This window comes from Corapipo altera, unplaced genomic scaffold (genome assembly GCF_003945725.1).
Source record: "Corapipo altera isolate COAL_440 unplaced genomic scaffold, ASM394572v1 249, whole genome shotgun sequence".
NCBI classification, from domain to species: Eukaryota; Metazoa; Chordata; class Aves; order Passeriformes; family Pipridae; genus Corapipo; species Corapipo altera.
Window position 1 is genome coordinate 885,800 of NW_020884982.1, and position 16,474 is coordinate 902,273.

Genomic DNA, 16,474 nt, shown 5'->3' on the forward strand with positions numbered 1-16,474 from the left:
TCTCTCTGTTCTTCATTCACTCACTGTTTTGCCTTCCCAGTCCCAGACAGAAGTTATGGTCCTGTACAACTTGGAAAGGTCTCCATGCAATTGTTTGTCTGTGCAATGGCAGCCAACAGCTGTAAAATGCTGTGTGAGCACAGTCTCCTGGTTCCCTGGCTCTGTTCCTTCCCTGATATGCTGGCTCTCATCACTCATGTCTTCCACTTTTACTGAAAGGAAAAGGGGAGGGAAGGAGAGAGGAGGAGGAGAGCTGTGTTTACTTCTTCACATCAGGTGTCCACACTCCTCATCTTGGCCCTGCAATAGATGAGTGGGTACATAGCTGGATACACACCTGGAGTGTGATCTGGTGTGTGGGAACATCCCTGTACCTTTCCATTGTCTTTCTTGCACACCATGTCCCAGACACAGACCGTACAGATCTCTCTGTGCCCATGGCAGGCACATGCTGCTGGACAACGAGAACACATCTGAGTAAAGGGTTATTTTGTAGGAGACAAGTGAGTCATTGCTTTTTACCAGAGCTTTGAACCTGATAAAGGAGAAAAAATGACTAGAAAAACTGGTTTTTTTGGTCAAGAGAAAGATAAAATATGAAACCATGCAAACCTGCACACCTAAGTGTGTGTCCCACCTGAATCAGCAGTTGTAGCCTGGCCAGCCGCTGCTTCGAGGCAGCCTTGCAGTCAGGTACCAGCACACCATCTCTTCCAATTCAGATCCTTTATCTGCCAAACAAAAACATAAAACAAGTCTCTGTCAAAGATGCATTTTACAAAGGAAGCACATTTAAAGAAGTTTAGCACCTTTGCAATATTTTTCTTGGGGTTTTTTTTTAAATTCTTTTCCAAATGATTTTAAAAAGAAATGGACCGTAATTTTTTATGTTGTTTTCAGAATAGCTTGTTCAGTTCAACTTTGGCAAAAAAACCTCAGGAAATTGCACAGAGATGAAGCTGGAAAGTGAGGTCAAGCTGTGCATTGCTGTCACAAAATTCTGTGGAAATGTCATGGAAAACACCTTCCAGTGGGGGTGATCACACAGGGCTTAGAAGTGATTGCACGGGGCTGAGTCTCAGGTTTAGGAGTAAGGGAAGAAGCAAGAAAGAGAATGTCTGACTTCCCTTGAGCCTGGAGGAGGAAGGAGACCCTCCTCCTCACTGTCAGTAGAGGAAGAAGTCATGCTTGCAGATGTTCCCTTTTCCCTTAAGCTGGGTGTCACAGACTTCCTGGGCCAGTGATGGGACACAGACCTCGCGGATGTTGCTGCTCGTCCGCCGGAGGCTTCTGTGATAAATAGGTCCAGTTCAAAAAAATAATCACTGGTGTGAGGATGACCTCTTCCCATTTTTTTTCACCAATACAAGTGGGATTTGTTTTGTTGGGTTTTATTGTCTTCTAGAAGATGTTAACTTGGGGGGGAAAGGAAAATAGAAACCAACCAAACAAGAAAATAACAGTCTTTTTATCGCAAATGAAGAGTTTGGCCTTATTTTGGCTACTGAGGTGCTGAGGTGTCTCCCAGGAGCCTGTGCCTGTGCAGGGCCTCTGGCCACATTTCCTGCAGCACATGATGCTCAACCCATTAGTAAACAAGGCATCATCCAGCACACAGAGTCGGGAGAGAGAGGCAGTGAAAAATAAGAGGCCGAAGATCATATGGGATATGTAAAGCTTGTCTCTTTTAATACTTCTTCACAGCATTAGCTTTTGTTGAAGGATTAAGCCTCCCTAATCTCCACTAAAGCCAAGAGAATAACAAGCCAGTTATAATTAATCTATTTTCTTGGCTCTCGAGAAAATCCCAAGTGGTTATTTTTCTTCAGCTACTAAGCCAATTTGAAGGAAAAACTCCTGTCAGGGTCAGTTATGTGAAGGGTGGTTCTGACTGAACTTGAAGCCATGGAGTAGCTTTCGAAGTGCTTTCTCCTCCCATGGTTTGAAACATCTTTTGTGAACGTGTATGCAGTTCATGTCCTGACTCATGAACATGTTGGATGCAATGACCTTAAAGGTCTTTCCAACCTAAATGGTTCTATAATTCAATGCCCACCTCCTTTGATTGAGTACTCTGGGTACGTGGCATTGTTTTCCTTCTGCTTTCTTGCTCCATCTACTGGAACCAGTTCTACATGTTATTTGAATGAATAAAACATGTTATGAGTATATTTATTTATTCTTGTTGGAGGAAGGAAAAAAAAAAGAAACTTCTTAATCCAGTCTTTACCGTTTATTTATTTTAGTTTCATAGCTAAATCCACATTTTGTAAACTAAATCTTCCCCTTTTTCAAGCTCTTAATCAGAGCCCTGGCAGTAAGAATGCTATTTTAGATCTAAATGTCCTCATAGGTTCTTGTCCTTACTGACCTTCAGTGTTTCCAAACTCTTATGAAAATATGTTGCTTTTTCTCAAAAGATTAGATGGAGCAAAACAACAACTAGAAGTAAAAACCCTCACCCAGCATCAATAGAAGGATGTTTTGTCAAATTTAGCTGAGATTTGAATTGTACCAGCCATATGTAACTGGTTTTTTAAAAAATAATAATAATTTTTAAAAAAAAAGAAAAACAACAAGAAAAGAAGCTTCATAAGAGATGAGAAAGAAACTAAAAATCTAGATCCCAGAGGAAAGCTTAAAACACACCTGTAAGACTGAATATAACATTATTGTCATATTTGTTTGTCCCTTATTTAAAAATTGGCCACTGGAAAAGCTTTTGGAAAATAATCCTGTTAAGAATTAGCTCATTGGGATGGGACTCTCTGTTTAACCACTGGGTAAAAAATGTTGGAATTTCTCTCTGCATTTCTGCAGTCAAAAATTCCACAGATTTTTGCTTGAGTTTCTCCTGCCTTTTGTGCATAAAATTCATCAGAGGAGTCAGGAATCACTCAAAAAACAGACTTCACCTCATGGAGCAGATTCAGGTAGGGCTGTGATTTCTTCCTGTAATTTTTCTTTCAGCAGAGAACAGTTTGCTCCAGCAAAGAGTGAGACTGTGGACTAGAATATTATGTTGGTAAGCTCTGAAATGCATGTGTCTTCCAGCAAACAGTGTGCAGAGACCTTTATTCTCACACCTTCATGGACCTGTTTTCCTGCTCCCCAGTTCCACCTTCCAAACCAGCTTCTTTCTAATTTTAAAGGCACAGCTTTCACTGCCTTTCCCAAAAATACCTGGTTCAGTTAGAGGGCTGCAGTAACCTTTCCAAGTTGTTGGATCATGTTGCTTCCCTGTTTATTCTCTCCCTAAACTTGCTGAAATCAAATACTACAGCATTTGATAACAGGCACCCTGTTACGAGAATTTGTCTGTGTTACAGAAAATGCATAGATTTAAACAGGTGTTGGATCAATATTCCTTATATATTTTAATTCAAGGATCACAACTTTCCAAACTGACTCATAGTTGTGTCAGCCTTAATTCCATGCGACATGGAAGCACAGAGTGGTAACAGTTCAGAAAGTCAAATTTACTAAAGCCAAGTCTGACAAGACATCAGTCAGTTGCCAGTTGGCTTTGAAGAGAGATCCTATCTCAGGAAAATGCAGGGTCAAATCCCAAACTGCTGGCTCCACACATTTTCCATAGTGGGATTCATTCAGGACCACAGCAATGGAAGTTTGCTGTGGATGCACATTTTTTCACTACAGACACATTTCTCTACCTAACTGGTGAAAAGCTGCACACAGAGTTGCATAGAGGAAATGCTCTCTGATCAAGGGGATACTGAAGCCAAAGAAAGGCTTCCACTCAGGTTTGAATCTGGGGATCTTGTCTCAGGTGGCCACATTAATGATATGTATGTAATTCTTTGATAGTAATCATTTTGCTCATTAAAAGTGTATCTGTGGAACTGGAAATAGCTTGGAAACACTGTAGGTGAGAGTAGGAGTCATTGTTAGTGACTCTCTTAAGAACCAGGAAAAGCTGCAGAATTTTGTCAACAAGCAACTGAAAATACATATAAATAAAAAGATTTCATCAGATTATTATGTATAAATAAAGCATGTTATCAATCTGTCTCAGGAGTTGCTACTGAATCTGGTTGATTTTAAGAATTCTGTTGGGGGTGTGAAAGAAGCAGTAAGGCACGCTGTTAATTATTTCAGCTATTAATAATTTAGTAATCAATTAATAATTGAGTACATTTGCAGATGATGGGTAAAGGATGGGAATATTCAGAGTTTTGGTAGTACTGAGGGATTTAGTACAGATTAAAACACATTTAGAAAATAACTAATGCAGAGAAACTTCCCTGAAAAAGATGCACGTAGGGCAAAATGAGCACAGATTCTGTACTCATTTTTTTTTTTTTGTAAAAATATTATTCATCCTCCATTGTCTGTGGGCCTTTCAGAAGAACCATGGGCTGATGGCCTTTACAAGGTAAGAACTGGGAGTTCAGGTGTACATCCTCCTTCTCTCTCCCTACCTCTAAGTGTAATAAAGGCACTGTTGTGTCTGAAAAACTTGTGTTACTGGACACATAAGTTACCCAGTATTAGGTGTGGAGGAATTTACCTACAAAGAATAGGTCACAAACAAAACTGGTTTATATTTTCTCTTCAAAAGCAAAATAATCAGACCAGACGGGGAACAGAAAGACCATCTGTGCCTAATTAAAGGGTGAGACTGCATAACAGCAACAGATGTTATATTATTGTAGTCAGAAGAGTTTATTGCTAACAGTGGTAAATATTGTGCATGGTGAAGCAGTAATTTAACAGACATACTTCCACATAGGCTACCCTTTTCTTCCTGGAAAAAGGAAGACTTTGAGTGCCACAAAAGCTGTTTTTTTCCTTTCTTTGGCAGAGATTTTAGCTGGTTTTCATTGCTAAAGCAAGGAGTGGCGATAGCTCACAGGTTTTGTTACCTCTGCGTTTCTACTTGCATCTCTATTCTCCTGGTCCCTCCAGAGAGCTTTCCATGCACATCTCTTGGAACAGCCACTCTCTGCTTCTGAGACACAACTTATGGCAAGGGGGGCTTTGTGGGTAGACTTACAAGTATCATACTGATAAAAAGGGAGCAGATAAAGTCTGCCTTTGTCCAAAAGAGATAAGTTAGAAACTGAGAATGAATGAACACCTGATCAGTGATCTACAATTACAGCAGCTGACGGGAAGCGGTGTCAGGAGAATCCAGAGGTTGCCATAGAAATGTAACAAAGGATGCAACCCTCAGGGACTGCACCTGAGTCAGGTACCAAACATGCAGGAATTCTCAGTGAATGAAACTCTCAAGTTTAAGAGAAAAACAGAAGCCACATCACAGATAAAGATAACTGAGCTGTCTGTCCTGTCTGTGATATCATGGGAGATCCCATCTGGACGTCAGCCGTGATTGCTGCTGTGCCTCTTTCCCAGCCTTGTTTGGGTGAAATATATAAACCTCAGGAGAACTCTCAGAGCATCAGCGTACATCTGCTGGCTTCTCTAGTTCCTTCTGCTAGGAAATCTAGAAACACATTATCATTTTTGGACCATAGCAAGCATTTCAGTTGCTTGTTATGGAAATTCTGTGTAACAACATCCTAATGCACTTGACTTTGGGATAGAATTTTCTGACTGTTTTCCAGTGACTCATAGTTTTTAAAAAGGTATTTCCTGGGTGGAGGGAGGGTGTACAAAATGGTTCTATTTTAAGAAGACCCTTAACTCTGAATATCTTTCATCAAACAAGTCACTGGAGATAAGGGTGCCATGTAACCTGCCTGCATTCTCTTTCTAAACCCATTTCTGCACACCTTCCCACATTCCTGGAAAAAGAGAGGGACCATTATGATAATCTAAAGGTCTGGCAGCATTGATATTTCTACTAGTTGGAAACATAAAGTTTCTCCCCATCAGAGGCTTTTTGAAGAGAATGGATTGAATTTCAATCAACTAGAGTTGTAAACAGCAAACATCAACAGTTCCAAAGCCCCAAAAGTTTCAAACTTCCAAATCCACCACCAGAGTATCCTCTTCTAAATGAGGGAATAGATGTTATTAATACTGACTGCTTAAATGTATTAGACCATGGAATCCCCAACAGAGCCTCCTGGTCTTTTGAAAGTAAAATGAGACAATTTGTTTTCAAGGAGATAGAATTCCCCCTTTTAAATGTTAATCTTAGAGGAGGGAAACCAAAGGTTATGTCTCAGCCCCGTCACAGATTTTGAGAAGGGAGACAAATTCTTATAGAAAAATAAAATTAATTCAAGCACCTAGAAAAATTTAAACAAACAAAACCAAATGGTGACTTGGGAATGCTGGATCACTGCTAGAAGCAGCTGTTATTTTTTTCTGTGATCTTAACATCTTAAGAACCCTGACTTGGGAGGTTTGGTGATGATCTTCTGTAGACTAAAGTCAAAACACACAATCTAATAGGAAGACATTGGGATTCCTGCTCAGGGTAGGGAAGGAGATGGACAGAGAATCAGAATAGTTTGAGTTGGAAGGGACCTTAAAGACCATCTTGTTCCAAGCGCCTGCCATGGGCAGGGACACCTTCCACTAGACCAGGTTGCTCAGAGCCCCATCCAATCTGGTCTTGGACACTTCCAGGGATGGGGCAGCCACAGCTTCTCTGGGCAACCTTTGTCAGGGCCTCCCCACCCTCAGAGGGAAGAATTTCTTCCTAATATCCAATCTAAACATACTCTCTGTCAGTTTGAAGCCATTGCCCCTTCTCCTGTCACTTCAGGCCCTTGGAAATAGTCTCTCTCCATCTTTCCTGTGGGCTCCCTTCAGGTCCTGGAAGGCCACCATTAGGTCCCCCCAAAGCTTCTCTTCTCCAGGCTGAACAATCCCAACTCTCTCAGCCTTTCCTCACAGCAGAGCTGCTCCATCCCTCTGATCATCTTGGTGCCTCCTCTGGACTCGCTCCAACAGCTCCATGTCCTTGCTGTGCTGGGCCCCCAGAGCTGGAGGCAGCACTGCAGGGGGGTCTCTCCAGGGTGGGGCAGAGGAGCAGAATCCCCTCTTCCCCTGCTGCCCACACTGCTTTGGATGCCTAAAATTTTAAGTTATGTTTTGGCCATACAAATCCAATCCTCTGAGCCTCCCCCAGATGATTTTCTGCATGACAAGAATGCAGTTTACATGACCACAGGTGACTCTGAGGTGTGTATACTAAGAAAAAGCTAAAATTGTATTAAAGAGGACTTTTTCCCTATGAATTTCCTATCTCAGTCAATCAGAAAAAACAAACGTATAAATTGTCAATAGTTTACACACAGATCATTATGGCAGAAGCTCCTCAAATATCTTCTTTTAGATAATGTATGCATCAAAAAGGGAGACATATTGTAATACTACACATTTTTGCACATTTACAAGCTGTATTTGTAATCTTAGGCATATATAGCCAAACTGAGATCTGGGCAATACCCCTAGCAAGTAATTATTAATTTAAAAAAAAAAAACAAAAAACAAAACAAAGAAACAAAAAAACCAACCAACAAACAAACAAACAAAAAACCCAGTTTCTGAAAGGGGAATAACTGTCTCTGAATTCATTTAAAATTCAGCAAATGAGTTTTGACAAGGAAAAAGAAGAAAACATTTGGAAAGGTCAGACTTTTTTTTCAACAAAGTTCAACACTTGCAATTTTATTCAAGATGATGTTATCATTTCAAATTTGATTACTATATAGGAGGGATAAATTACCTGAAAGTAAATTTAAAAAGTGAAACTCCAAAATGATTTTTTTTTTAATTTCAGCCCACCCTGAAACAGTTCTCCCATTTTGATTTGCTTTAGTTTAGACACTGAATTAAAAAAAAAAAAGAGAAAAACAAACAAAAAACCCCTCCACACTATTATTTTGACATCTTTCATAATACAAAAGATGTCATAAAAGAAAAATCTTTCCATCTACAAGAACAATGAAATCTTAGGCTTCAGAAATATATAAAATATGATCGTAATGTTAAAGAGCAATCTTATAGAAGGTTTGAAACTGAAGCACTTCTTTGGTTTGTATTTTTGAAAGTATTGTTGAGAAGACAGGATGAAAAGAAAATCTTTTACCCTGAGTCTGAATTTCAAGATCAGTAAAAGACAGAGCCCACAATAAAAGAAACAGATTTTTTAAGAAAGTTTCATTTTCATTCATGACAGAACAAATTTATTCATTAAATGCTTGTAGGTGAAAGCTTGGTTAGTGAACATGTGTATCTTCCAATGAAATGCAGTTCTGCAAAATATTTTACTTTACAGTAAATCACAACAGCAGCAATTTTTGTTACTTTATGCGCGATGTACATGAAAATGCCACATGATTTACAGGGCTTAATTCCAGTCTCACTCCTCAGCTTCACCCTGGTGGTTCAGTGGCGTGATTCCTCTGATACTGGCTGAATTCCCAGCTTAAGTGAGAGAAGAATCAAACATGCAGGGGTTTGTTTGGGGTTTTTTTGTGTTCAGGACAATGAACAACAAGGAGCTTCCCTGGTTGTAGCAGCTTCAGTCATTCTGATGCACATGTTGTGGCCTCCCAGCTCATCAGCACACGCATTCAAGCTCCTGCTAAGCAAAAAGCAATATATCTGCGGATGCAAGTGCACAAGGATTTTAGTTCCTTGTGTTTCCACATCTCTGTACCTTTACCAACAGCCCTGCCTGCCCTGCAAGGGTAGCACCTCGTGGCAGTGTATGTTAGGAAGGCACAATGACTCCTCGAGGCTCCAAATGTTTGTCAACTGCCCACTGGCAGCTACAAGCAATGAGACCATGAGTTGTGTGCACTTCTCCATGGTCATTCAGACCTGCCCAAAGGTAGATATGAGAGCAGGAGTGTCCCCATCCCCACGGGATGTCTGCAGGCAGAGGGATGGTTGCAGTCCTACTGCAGAGACTGCATGAGCCGGGAGAATTCCCACATGCCTACCCGAGTCACATCACCACAAAAACCAGCTACAGCCACAATATAGCCCTTATCTTGCACTGATAAAGTCTGGAAATGCTGCAGCCCAGATAGCATATAAAATATAACAGAGTCCCTTGTATATGGAGTTTCTAAGGAAGCAAAAGAAGCCTCTCTTTTGCTCCCTGTCCCTTGCTTGACTGTCTCTCCCTCCCTTGCTCTGGACTCAGAATCACATCACACAGTAAGCAGGTGTTGCAGAGGTAAGCACAGCATGTTCCTCTTCCCTAGGGAGTCACACCACCGTGTGCTGTGAGCTAAAGGAGGTGAAGCTGCCTTTGGAACTCCGGGTAAACTGGGAGAAGCTGGCGGCCCGGCTCCTTCTGCTCTTCGTCCCACTTTTGTGCTTCCGCTTGTCGCGTGCCATAAAGCTTTCTATCAGCTTCAGTTTCTCATGCTCCTCCTTCAGGAAGAAGTCAACAAGCACGCTCTTCTCCTTCTTGATCTGTTGACTGATGTCCTTGGGGATGTCAGGGATCATCCAGTCAACCAGAACACTGAGGAACATCACCAGGTTCTGCAAACACAGCAACAGATGTGAAGCAAGTGTGAAAAATCCAAAATACTCACACTGGAGCAAAACCAAACCTTTTCTACTGCTATGACACAGGTATCAAATACATTTTGCTGATGGTGTGTGGTAGTAAGCACTTGAGTAAGGCTTTTTTTTCAAGAAACAGCTCAGGTTTATGCAAAGCTACCCCTCGATGGAGTGGCTGTATTGAACGTGTGCTTCAGTTAGGTTTGAAATGGGAAAGGACTTGGATTTGTCAAATGATTCATGAACAAAAACCGCCTTATTCCTTACAGGCATCCACAGGTGCTCAGTTCTCAGCATCCAGTTCCTTGAGACTGAGTTCAGAATCCATTAATATAAGGGCATCCTCCAACACAGACCACACCCACGTGCTGCCAATGTGGCCTGAGCAGACCGTATACAACTTTCATGGTCATTCTATCCTCAAATCCTTCTCTCTGCAGACAAGCAGGATTGTTTTTACACTACCAAAACCTGCAAGCCACAACCTCAAACCTCACCTGTCAAGGTCACTACAGATGATGCTCATAACACCAAGCAGGAAGCAGACTAGGCAAAAAGTTTTGCTGTTTACGAAATGTACAGATAAATGATGCTATCATGGTAATTCTTTGAAAACTGCTGTGTTGTGTAATGCCTCAAAATGTGTGAGAATGTTTGCTGACAAGGCTGCTAGAATGAACTCTCTGTCCCCAGCCCAGACAATGGAGCTAATTAACCAGGGAATGTACTCTGGCAGAACAGGCAGAAGGCCTTTCTTCCATTTGAAGCCCAGCAGAAACAGTTGGTTTCAACTGTTTTGCAGCCAGTGGTGGAAAATTACTGAAGGCACAGCAAAGAAGCAGAAGAGGGCAATACAAACCAGGCAAGATTCACAGTAACACTGAGAGTACTTGGCAGGTGAGGTGGAAAAAAAAGGCAGATTTTTACAAGAGTGATGGACCCTGTGGAAGGATCCCAGCTCACGGAGGAGAGGAGAAGGAAGCCATCCAGAAGGCAAATCATAATAGCAAATCCCTTGCTAATGAAATCTTCACACTGAGAAGAATTTGCTGCGCTTATTTCAAGAAAGTAGCAAAAGACCTTGGAGGTTTTATCACCCCCTGAGAGTATAAAAGTCGACAGAGTCCAGTTGAATGTTCAAGAGCCTGGGTTTTTTGGGATCCCTGCTAGTGCCACAGGCTAATACAGGCTGTGGCACTGTCTTCCATGAAGGGAAAAGAAAGCTCTGCTGAGGAAGTTCAGCAGGGCTCCAAAGGGAGAACCTGTGCTGCAGCCCACTAACCCCTCAGCAGGCTGGGTATGCGCAAAGAGAAAAGCTCTAATGGACATGGGCTGCTTTGGCATGTGCATTCCAATCTGTTTTTTACTATATTTCTGAAATAAATTGAAGCAACTCACCAGACTTACCTGAAATAGAATAACAAAAGCCAAGCGAGCAGATAAGACTGCCCAGTACTGCTTAGAAAACTCATACTGGTTTGGGGACCAAGGCGGTTCTCTGTAGTCTTTGAACCTGTCAGTGGAGACAGCTCAGTTATCACACAGTTCCAGCAATTTCCTCCAGCACCAATTGCTTTGATTAACATGATTTTAGAGTCACAAAAACCAAAGAATCAAACCCTCCAGATGTTCCCACTTCAACTCTTATTATGAAATACAACTCCAGAATTAAAGCTGGACTACCTCCACTGAATTTAACAAGCTTAGCCTGGTTTTCACAGTTGTAACCAAAATCAGAACATTGTTCTAATGTTGGAAATGTCCAGATTTTACAGGACTGACAAATGTCCCCTTTTTATTCCTGGTGTTAAATTGACCTCAGTGTACAGGGAATAAAGTGCTGAAGTGAAAGCAGAGAGTTAGTACAAGGTATTTTCAGAAGGAGATAAGCCTGCATTCATCTCACCTAAACCTTGATTCATTTAGGGAATAATTCAGCCCACATAAAATGTGACTTTCACTTTGGTGGTTCCTGTCTTGGCATTAATGAAAGGGGGAGCCATGGAAAAGGCGCTTCCTAAATTAACTGTCTAGCCTTAGACAGGATAAAACAGAGCCTTAGTGGTTTAGTGTAAAGACTGTTGCTTTTAGTATTATCATCAATCATTTGGAAGTAAACAACAGGCTAATAAAAATCACAGATGCTCCTAAATTGGAAAGTTTTGCATATAGCAGGAAACACAGAAAGCAATAAGAAATAAATACAGGAAACACAATGAGAATAATACGGGGAAATGGAAAATAATTACAAATAAAACAAGTGAAGGATCTTCAAAAGGATAGAGTTTGAAAGAAAATGCAATGAAAATGGCCTGGAGCTTGCAGTGTCCAGCAGGTTAGCACAAGTTTGAAATATGGCAGCAGGACAGTATGACTTGTGGGTGTATAAACACAAGTCATGATGGTGCTGGGAGGGGTATTAGCCTTTCTTTGAGCAGCTCAGGTAAACCCACACCTGGAATGCTGCATTCAGCCATTCAGCTGTGCAGATTTCAGAGGGGAAAAAAGATTAAAAAAAAAGGGGGGGGACAGGGAAGGAAACCAAAGAAAAAAATAGCAACAAATTGAAGTTAGTTCAGCAAAACAATACAAGGGCTGAGGAGACTGACTCACCAGAAAAGATTAAAGAGCAGCACATGTATTGCTCCACTTTGGTAAGTAACAGCCACAGTTGGACATGATAACCATGCACAAATTGTGCCCTTAGGACTGAAAGGGATAATTTAGTGCTGTTCCCAGTGTTTGACTACGAGTAATGGGATGAAATTAAGAAAGGGAAAATCTGTTTTGAATACCACAAAACCCGTTCTGACAGTGAGATTCATTAGACTCTGGAAAAGCCTCCATTGGGGGATAATGGAGAAAGTTCATATATAACATCTGTCAGCTTCAGTTTGCAGGTGTGCTTACCAAAATTACCTTCAGGTTCTATCCACATGGTTTTGCACGTTAAATTATACATTTACAATCCATGCATCCTCTACATCCTGCCACTCCTCACCCCCAAGAAATTGAGTCTGAAATGCTGGATGTAATTCTGTGCTGCAGCTTCTGGAGACACAAGGGGAGAGGGAGGTGGGAGAGGAGGAAAAAACGACTTTAAAAACAACTGGGGGCTGTACTAATTTATGGAAGCACTACCTGGGCTGTATTAGGCCCTGGTTTGTTTGTTTTGTGCAGCAGTTTAAGCAAAGCAGCTGAGCTCTCCATTGCATCTTACTCAGGATTCCTGTGCTGTGCCTGCAACTGTGAGATCACCCCTCTGGTACCTTTCTGGACATTGTGGATTCCCACATGTTGCTTAAATCTGTGTCCAAGCCCTGCAGCGAGGGCCAGAGTCAGATCCCTTGAATTTAATCTGCTTGAAAATCAAAGCCAAGGAAAACCACTAAGTTTGTTGTGGATTTTGCCTAGCACTATAAATCAATCCCAGTCTTGAAATGCAGCCCAGGTTCACCTGGAAGGGTCACCAACTGTGGTGGGTTTTCCATTTGATGTATTCAGAGCTTCACAAACTATGTAAGTGTTGCAGGACATCAGACCCCTTGGAAATTTCACCTGGCTCAGCTGGAAATCACAGGGCTTGTGATGCCTGAATCTACATTCAACAGAACACTAGCAAATGATTTACAGGGAAGGGATATTTTGCCAGAGCTACAGATGAGGTAGCTGGGCCTCCTCCCCACCTCCCTTTTTAATTATTCTGTGTCACATGGGACTCCAGAGTGCAATAACCTGTCCCTTTTCTAACCACTATATTCCACAGGTAGTTTCTCTTTTACAAAGACCATCTTTTCAGTTCAAAAAGTGTTTGGACAATGCTCTCAGGCACTGAGAGTCAGGTGTAATTCTTGGGGTGGTCCCATGCAGGGCCAGGAGTTGGACTTCATGATCCTTGTGGGTCCTTTCAATTTAGGATATTCTCTGACTTTATTATTCTGTGATTCCCTCATCTCTTCAATTCTTTATTTCTAAAATACTTGTTTCAGCAGGTATGACAGGAACAGCAAACAATAAATGCTGCAAAGACTATTGTGTTTCAAAAAATAGTAAGCAACTCTAATACCACTGAAAAAGGACAAGATTATGAAGTAGTCAATACGGTTGAAGAATGAAGTACAGAAAAGTTCTGAGGGAAAATAGAAAAATACACACTGAAAGTAGAGAAAAGTTGGGGAAGTGATGATGGATGGAGAAAACCACACAATACTCAGACAAGAGTGAAGCCAGAGCTAAGAGAAAGATGCTATTGTATTTCAGAAGTATATTGTGTGGGAAAAAAGAAAGACTGGTAAAAAACATATCAAATTGTACATGTAGGTGGAACTGCAAATCAGTCCAAATATGCTCATCTGTTTAATTTCCTTTTTCAGCTGATCTTCGAGGAAAACATCCTGAATCACAAGAAAGTACTTCTTCAGCAATGAGGGAGTATATAAAAATTAGTCAAGGAAAAATGTTAGAATTCAGCACTGATCATTAGGAGTTGATGAGATGAATCCCAGGATACTAAGAAAATTAATTCATTCAAAGACACTTTATGAATTCCGTGAATATCAGAGCGGATCCATGTTAAAGTCCCTTTAATGAGTCCATATCTGCTGCTTTCTTCTTTTCAGTGTGACCAGCATACTTTTATGTATCCCACTATCACAACAGATTATAAGGATTAAAAGGGCCAAACCAATAAAAATGTCACATATCTTAGCAAGCTTTGCTTTTAGTTTGCCTTCAGCTACACAAATGTCATTTTTCTGTGGAAAAAAAAAATCATTAAAACTAACGCTGTGCGTCAGAGCGTCGCTGCAGCAATGTTTATTTGGCAGCAGTGTCAAGGAGTTCACAGCATTGGAGAAAATGCTGCCTAAAACATTCAAAGAATGTATTCTGTATGTTCGGTGGCAGAGCTGTTTCTGGCTTGTTAAGGTTTTTTTAAAGACACCTTAATCTCTGGCAATGCCCGTATGGAGCAAAATTCAGGCTTATTGTAACCACATTTATCTCCAGAGGTCACAGAAATCTAAGAATAAGAGAGGTCAGCTTGTTCCCAACATATTTGCCAGAAAAAGAAATACAGATTTTATTTCCAGCATAAGGGGCAGTGTTTGTTGCCTGTCCCTTGGGACATAAGCCAGATACCCCATATTTTATCACAGTGATAGCTGTGTCCAAAGCTGAGATTTTGATAAGATTGAAAAGAGGAGGATGATAATGAGAAAGTGTATGTGGCTGTTGATATCTTCTCCTAATTGTTTCCTGATAACAGAACAGAAACACCCTCACAGTACTTTCCCATTCAGATTAGCACATGATCAAACACTTACTAATTTTTTCCTTCTTCTCAGCGGCATGGATTTGATATTATCAGGCAGGAACCACTATTATGCTTAGTGTAGATTATTCCTTTCTTCCCTGTATTTGGGCTCTGTTAAGTAATTTGGCTGTATTTGGCCATGCTAATGTGAGGAGAGCATTTTATCACTGTTGTTCACACACCCACCACCAAACACAGTGGCACTCAGGAACAGAGGCTGACACCAGGTAAATAGTAGCACAGTGAAAGTATCAAAGCCACAGAGAAGTGAATCAAGATGTTTGCTGAAGGAAAACACAGGCTAATTCGGGGAAACAAATTAAAAATGCTAGGAACTGAGGGTGGAAAAGCATTTCGCTGTCTTACAAGTATATCAGAAAGTAGAGGTCTTAGCTGTGCACTCTCCTATCTTCTGTTGTAGTCAAGGTGAGAAGGCAGGTACACCCCAAAGGCAACCCCAAGAGCAGAGTTGGAGTCACAGGGCCAGATTTCTCTCCCTATTTCTTCTGCTTCCAGTAAAGGAACTGAGATGTGTAATTTGTGTGGGTTGTAGTTGGGTGAGATAAATACCCTGCTTAAAACCAGTGGGATTCTAAGTGTGAGATATATTAGGCAACAAAACAAGGTAGGTCAATTAAAGACCCATGTGTAGTAAAACTCATATAAATTAAGGCTCTCCTTAAAGAAATGGAAAAGGAACTTTTATGCTGATTTTGTGCCATTGCAGAGACCAAGCACAGTGGGTTTCAAGGGAGTCCACAAGGAAGGTGAGGCAGGCTGTTGAATATAACACTGACCCAGTTTTGAGCAGCCTTGTGTTGCACTGCCTTAAACCAGCTCTTTGAATTTCTGCAAATTTTTATAAAAAAACAACGTTACTTTGAAAGCCCTGGAACCGCCTTAGTGATTTCTCTTGCAAACTAGAACTACTCCATAGGCATCTGACATTTTGGACATCTTTTAAAGGAAATTGAGCCTTGTTTCCCCAGTTTGAAAGATGAATTTGAAATATAAGGCATGTAGATGGCAAATGGTGCAGGTTTTAAAGATGGGCATAATATATTGAAAACTCAGATCTCAGTAAAAAAGAAAGTGTGGTTCTAATTACTGGGTGTCCATTTTAAAAATTAATTCTTTTTAATGAAAGCTTTGTCTTTCAATAAATAAAATATATTTTCATTTGAGTAAGTCTGCCTAAATTGCCTATTTTGCCTTTTGCACTGGCAAAACCCTTTTAAGAACCTTCTAACACAGTGGGAATACTCCAAAAGCTGTACTTTTAAAACCATCTGCACAAAGGCTCATGAATATTACTGAATATGTGGCTGTATAATTGAATATTATCAGTTCCCACTTTGAAAAGAGGTACTTTACCTGCAGAATAAAACATCCTGTGCAAACAGAGAGTTTGCTGGCTGTGTCCCAGCCTTGAGATGACTGACATTGAAGTAGGAGAGCGTGTGATTGATGAAGCCATGCATGGTTCCATTCTGACTGTATGCATATTGGTACATAAGGCGTGGAATGAAATCGGACGTGACAGCAATTACAAAAGCCTGGGAGACAAAAAAACACCCAACCAAACAACAGCATCATGAATCTATGAATGACGTGTTTCAGGTTCATTATTTTCATGTGCAAGTAAATTTGGAGTGGTGATGAAGTGAGAATCGAATGGTACGGAATATTTGC

The 16,474-nt window shown here is 40.9% G+C and overlaps 1 protein-coding gene across 1 annotated transcript in view; it reads right to left on the reverse strand.

Annotated features, from left to right (window-relative positions):
• Nucleotides 1-8,148: 8,148 nt before the first annotated feature.
• ANO2 (anoctamin 2) overlaps nt 8,149-16,474 on the reverse strand; it is a 123,817-nt gene continuing 115,491 nt past the window's right edge. Inside the window, exons 20-22 of the mRNA XM_027665935.1 lie at nt 16,157-16,338; nt 10,876-10,981; nt 8,149-9,444 (exon numbers count right to left, since the gene is read on the reverse strand). Of these exons, the coding sequence (XP_027521736.1) occupies nt 9,163-9,444; nt 10,876-10,981; nt 16,157-16,338 (570 nt within the window). The 3' untranslated portion in view covers nt 8,149-9,162. The remainder of the gene's footprint in view (nt 9,445-10,875; nt 10,982-16,156; nt 16,339-16,474) is intronic.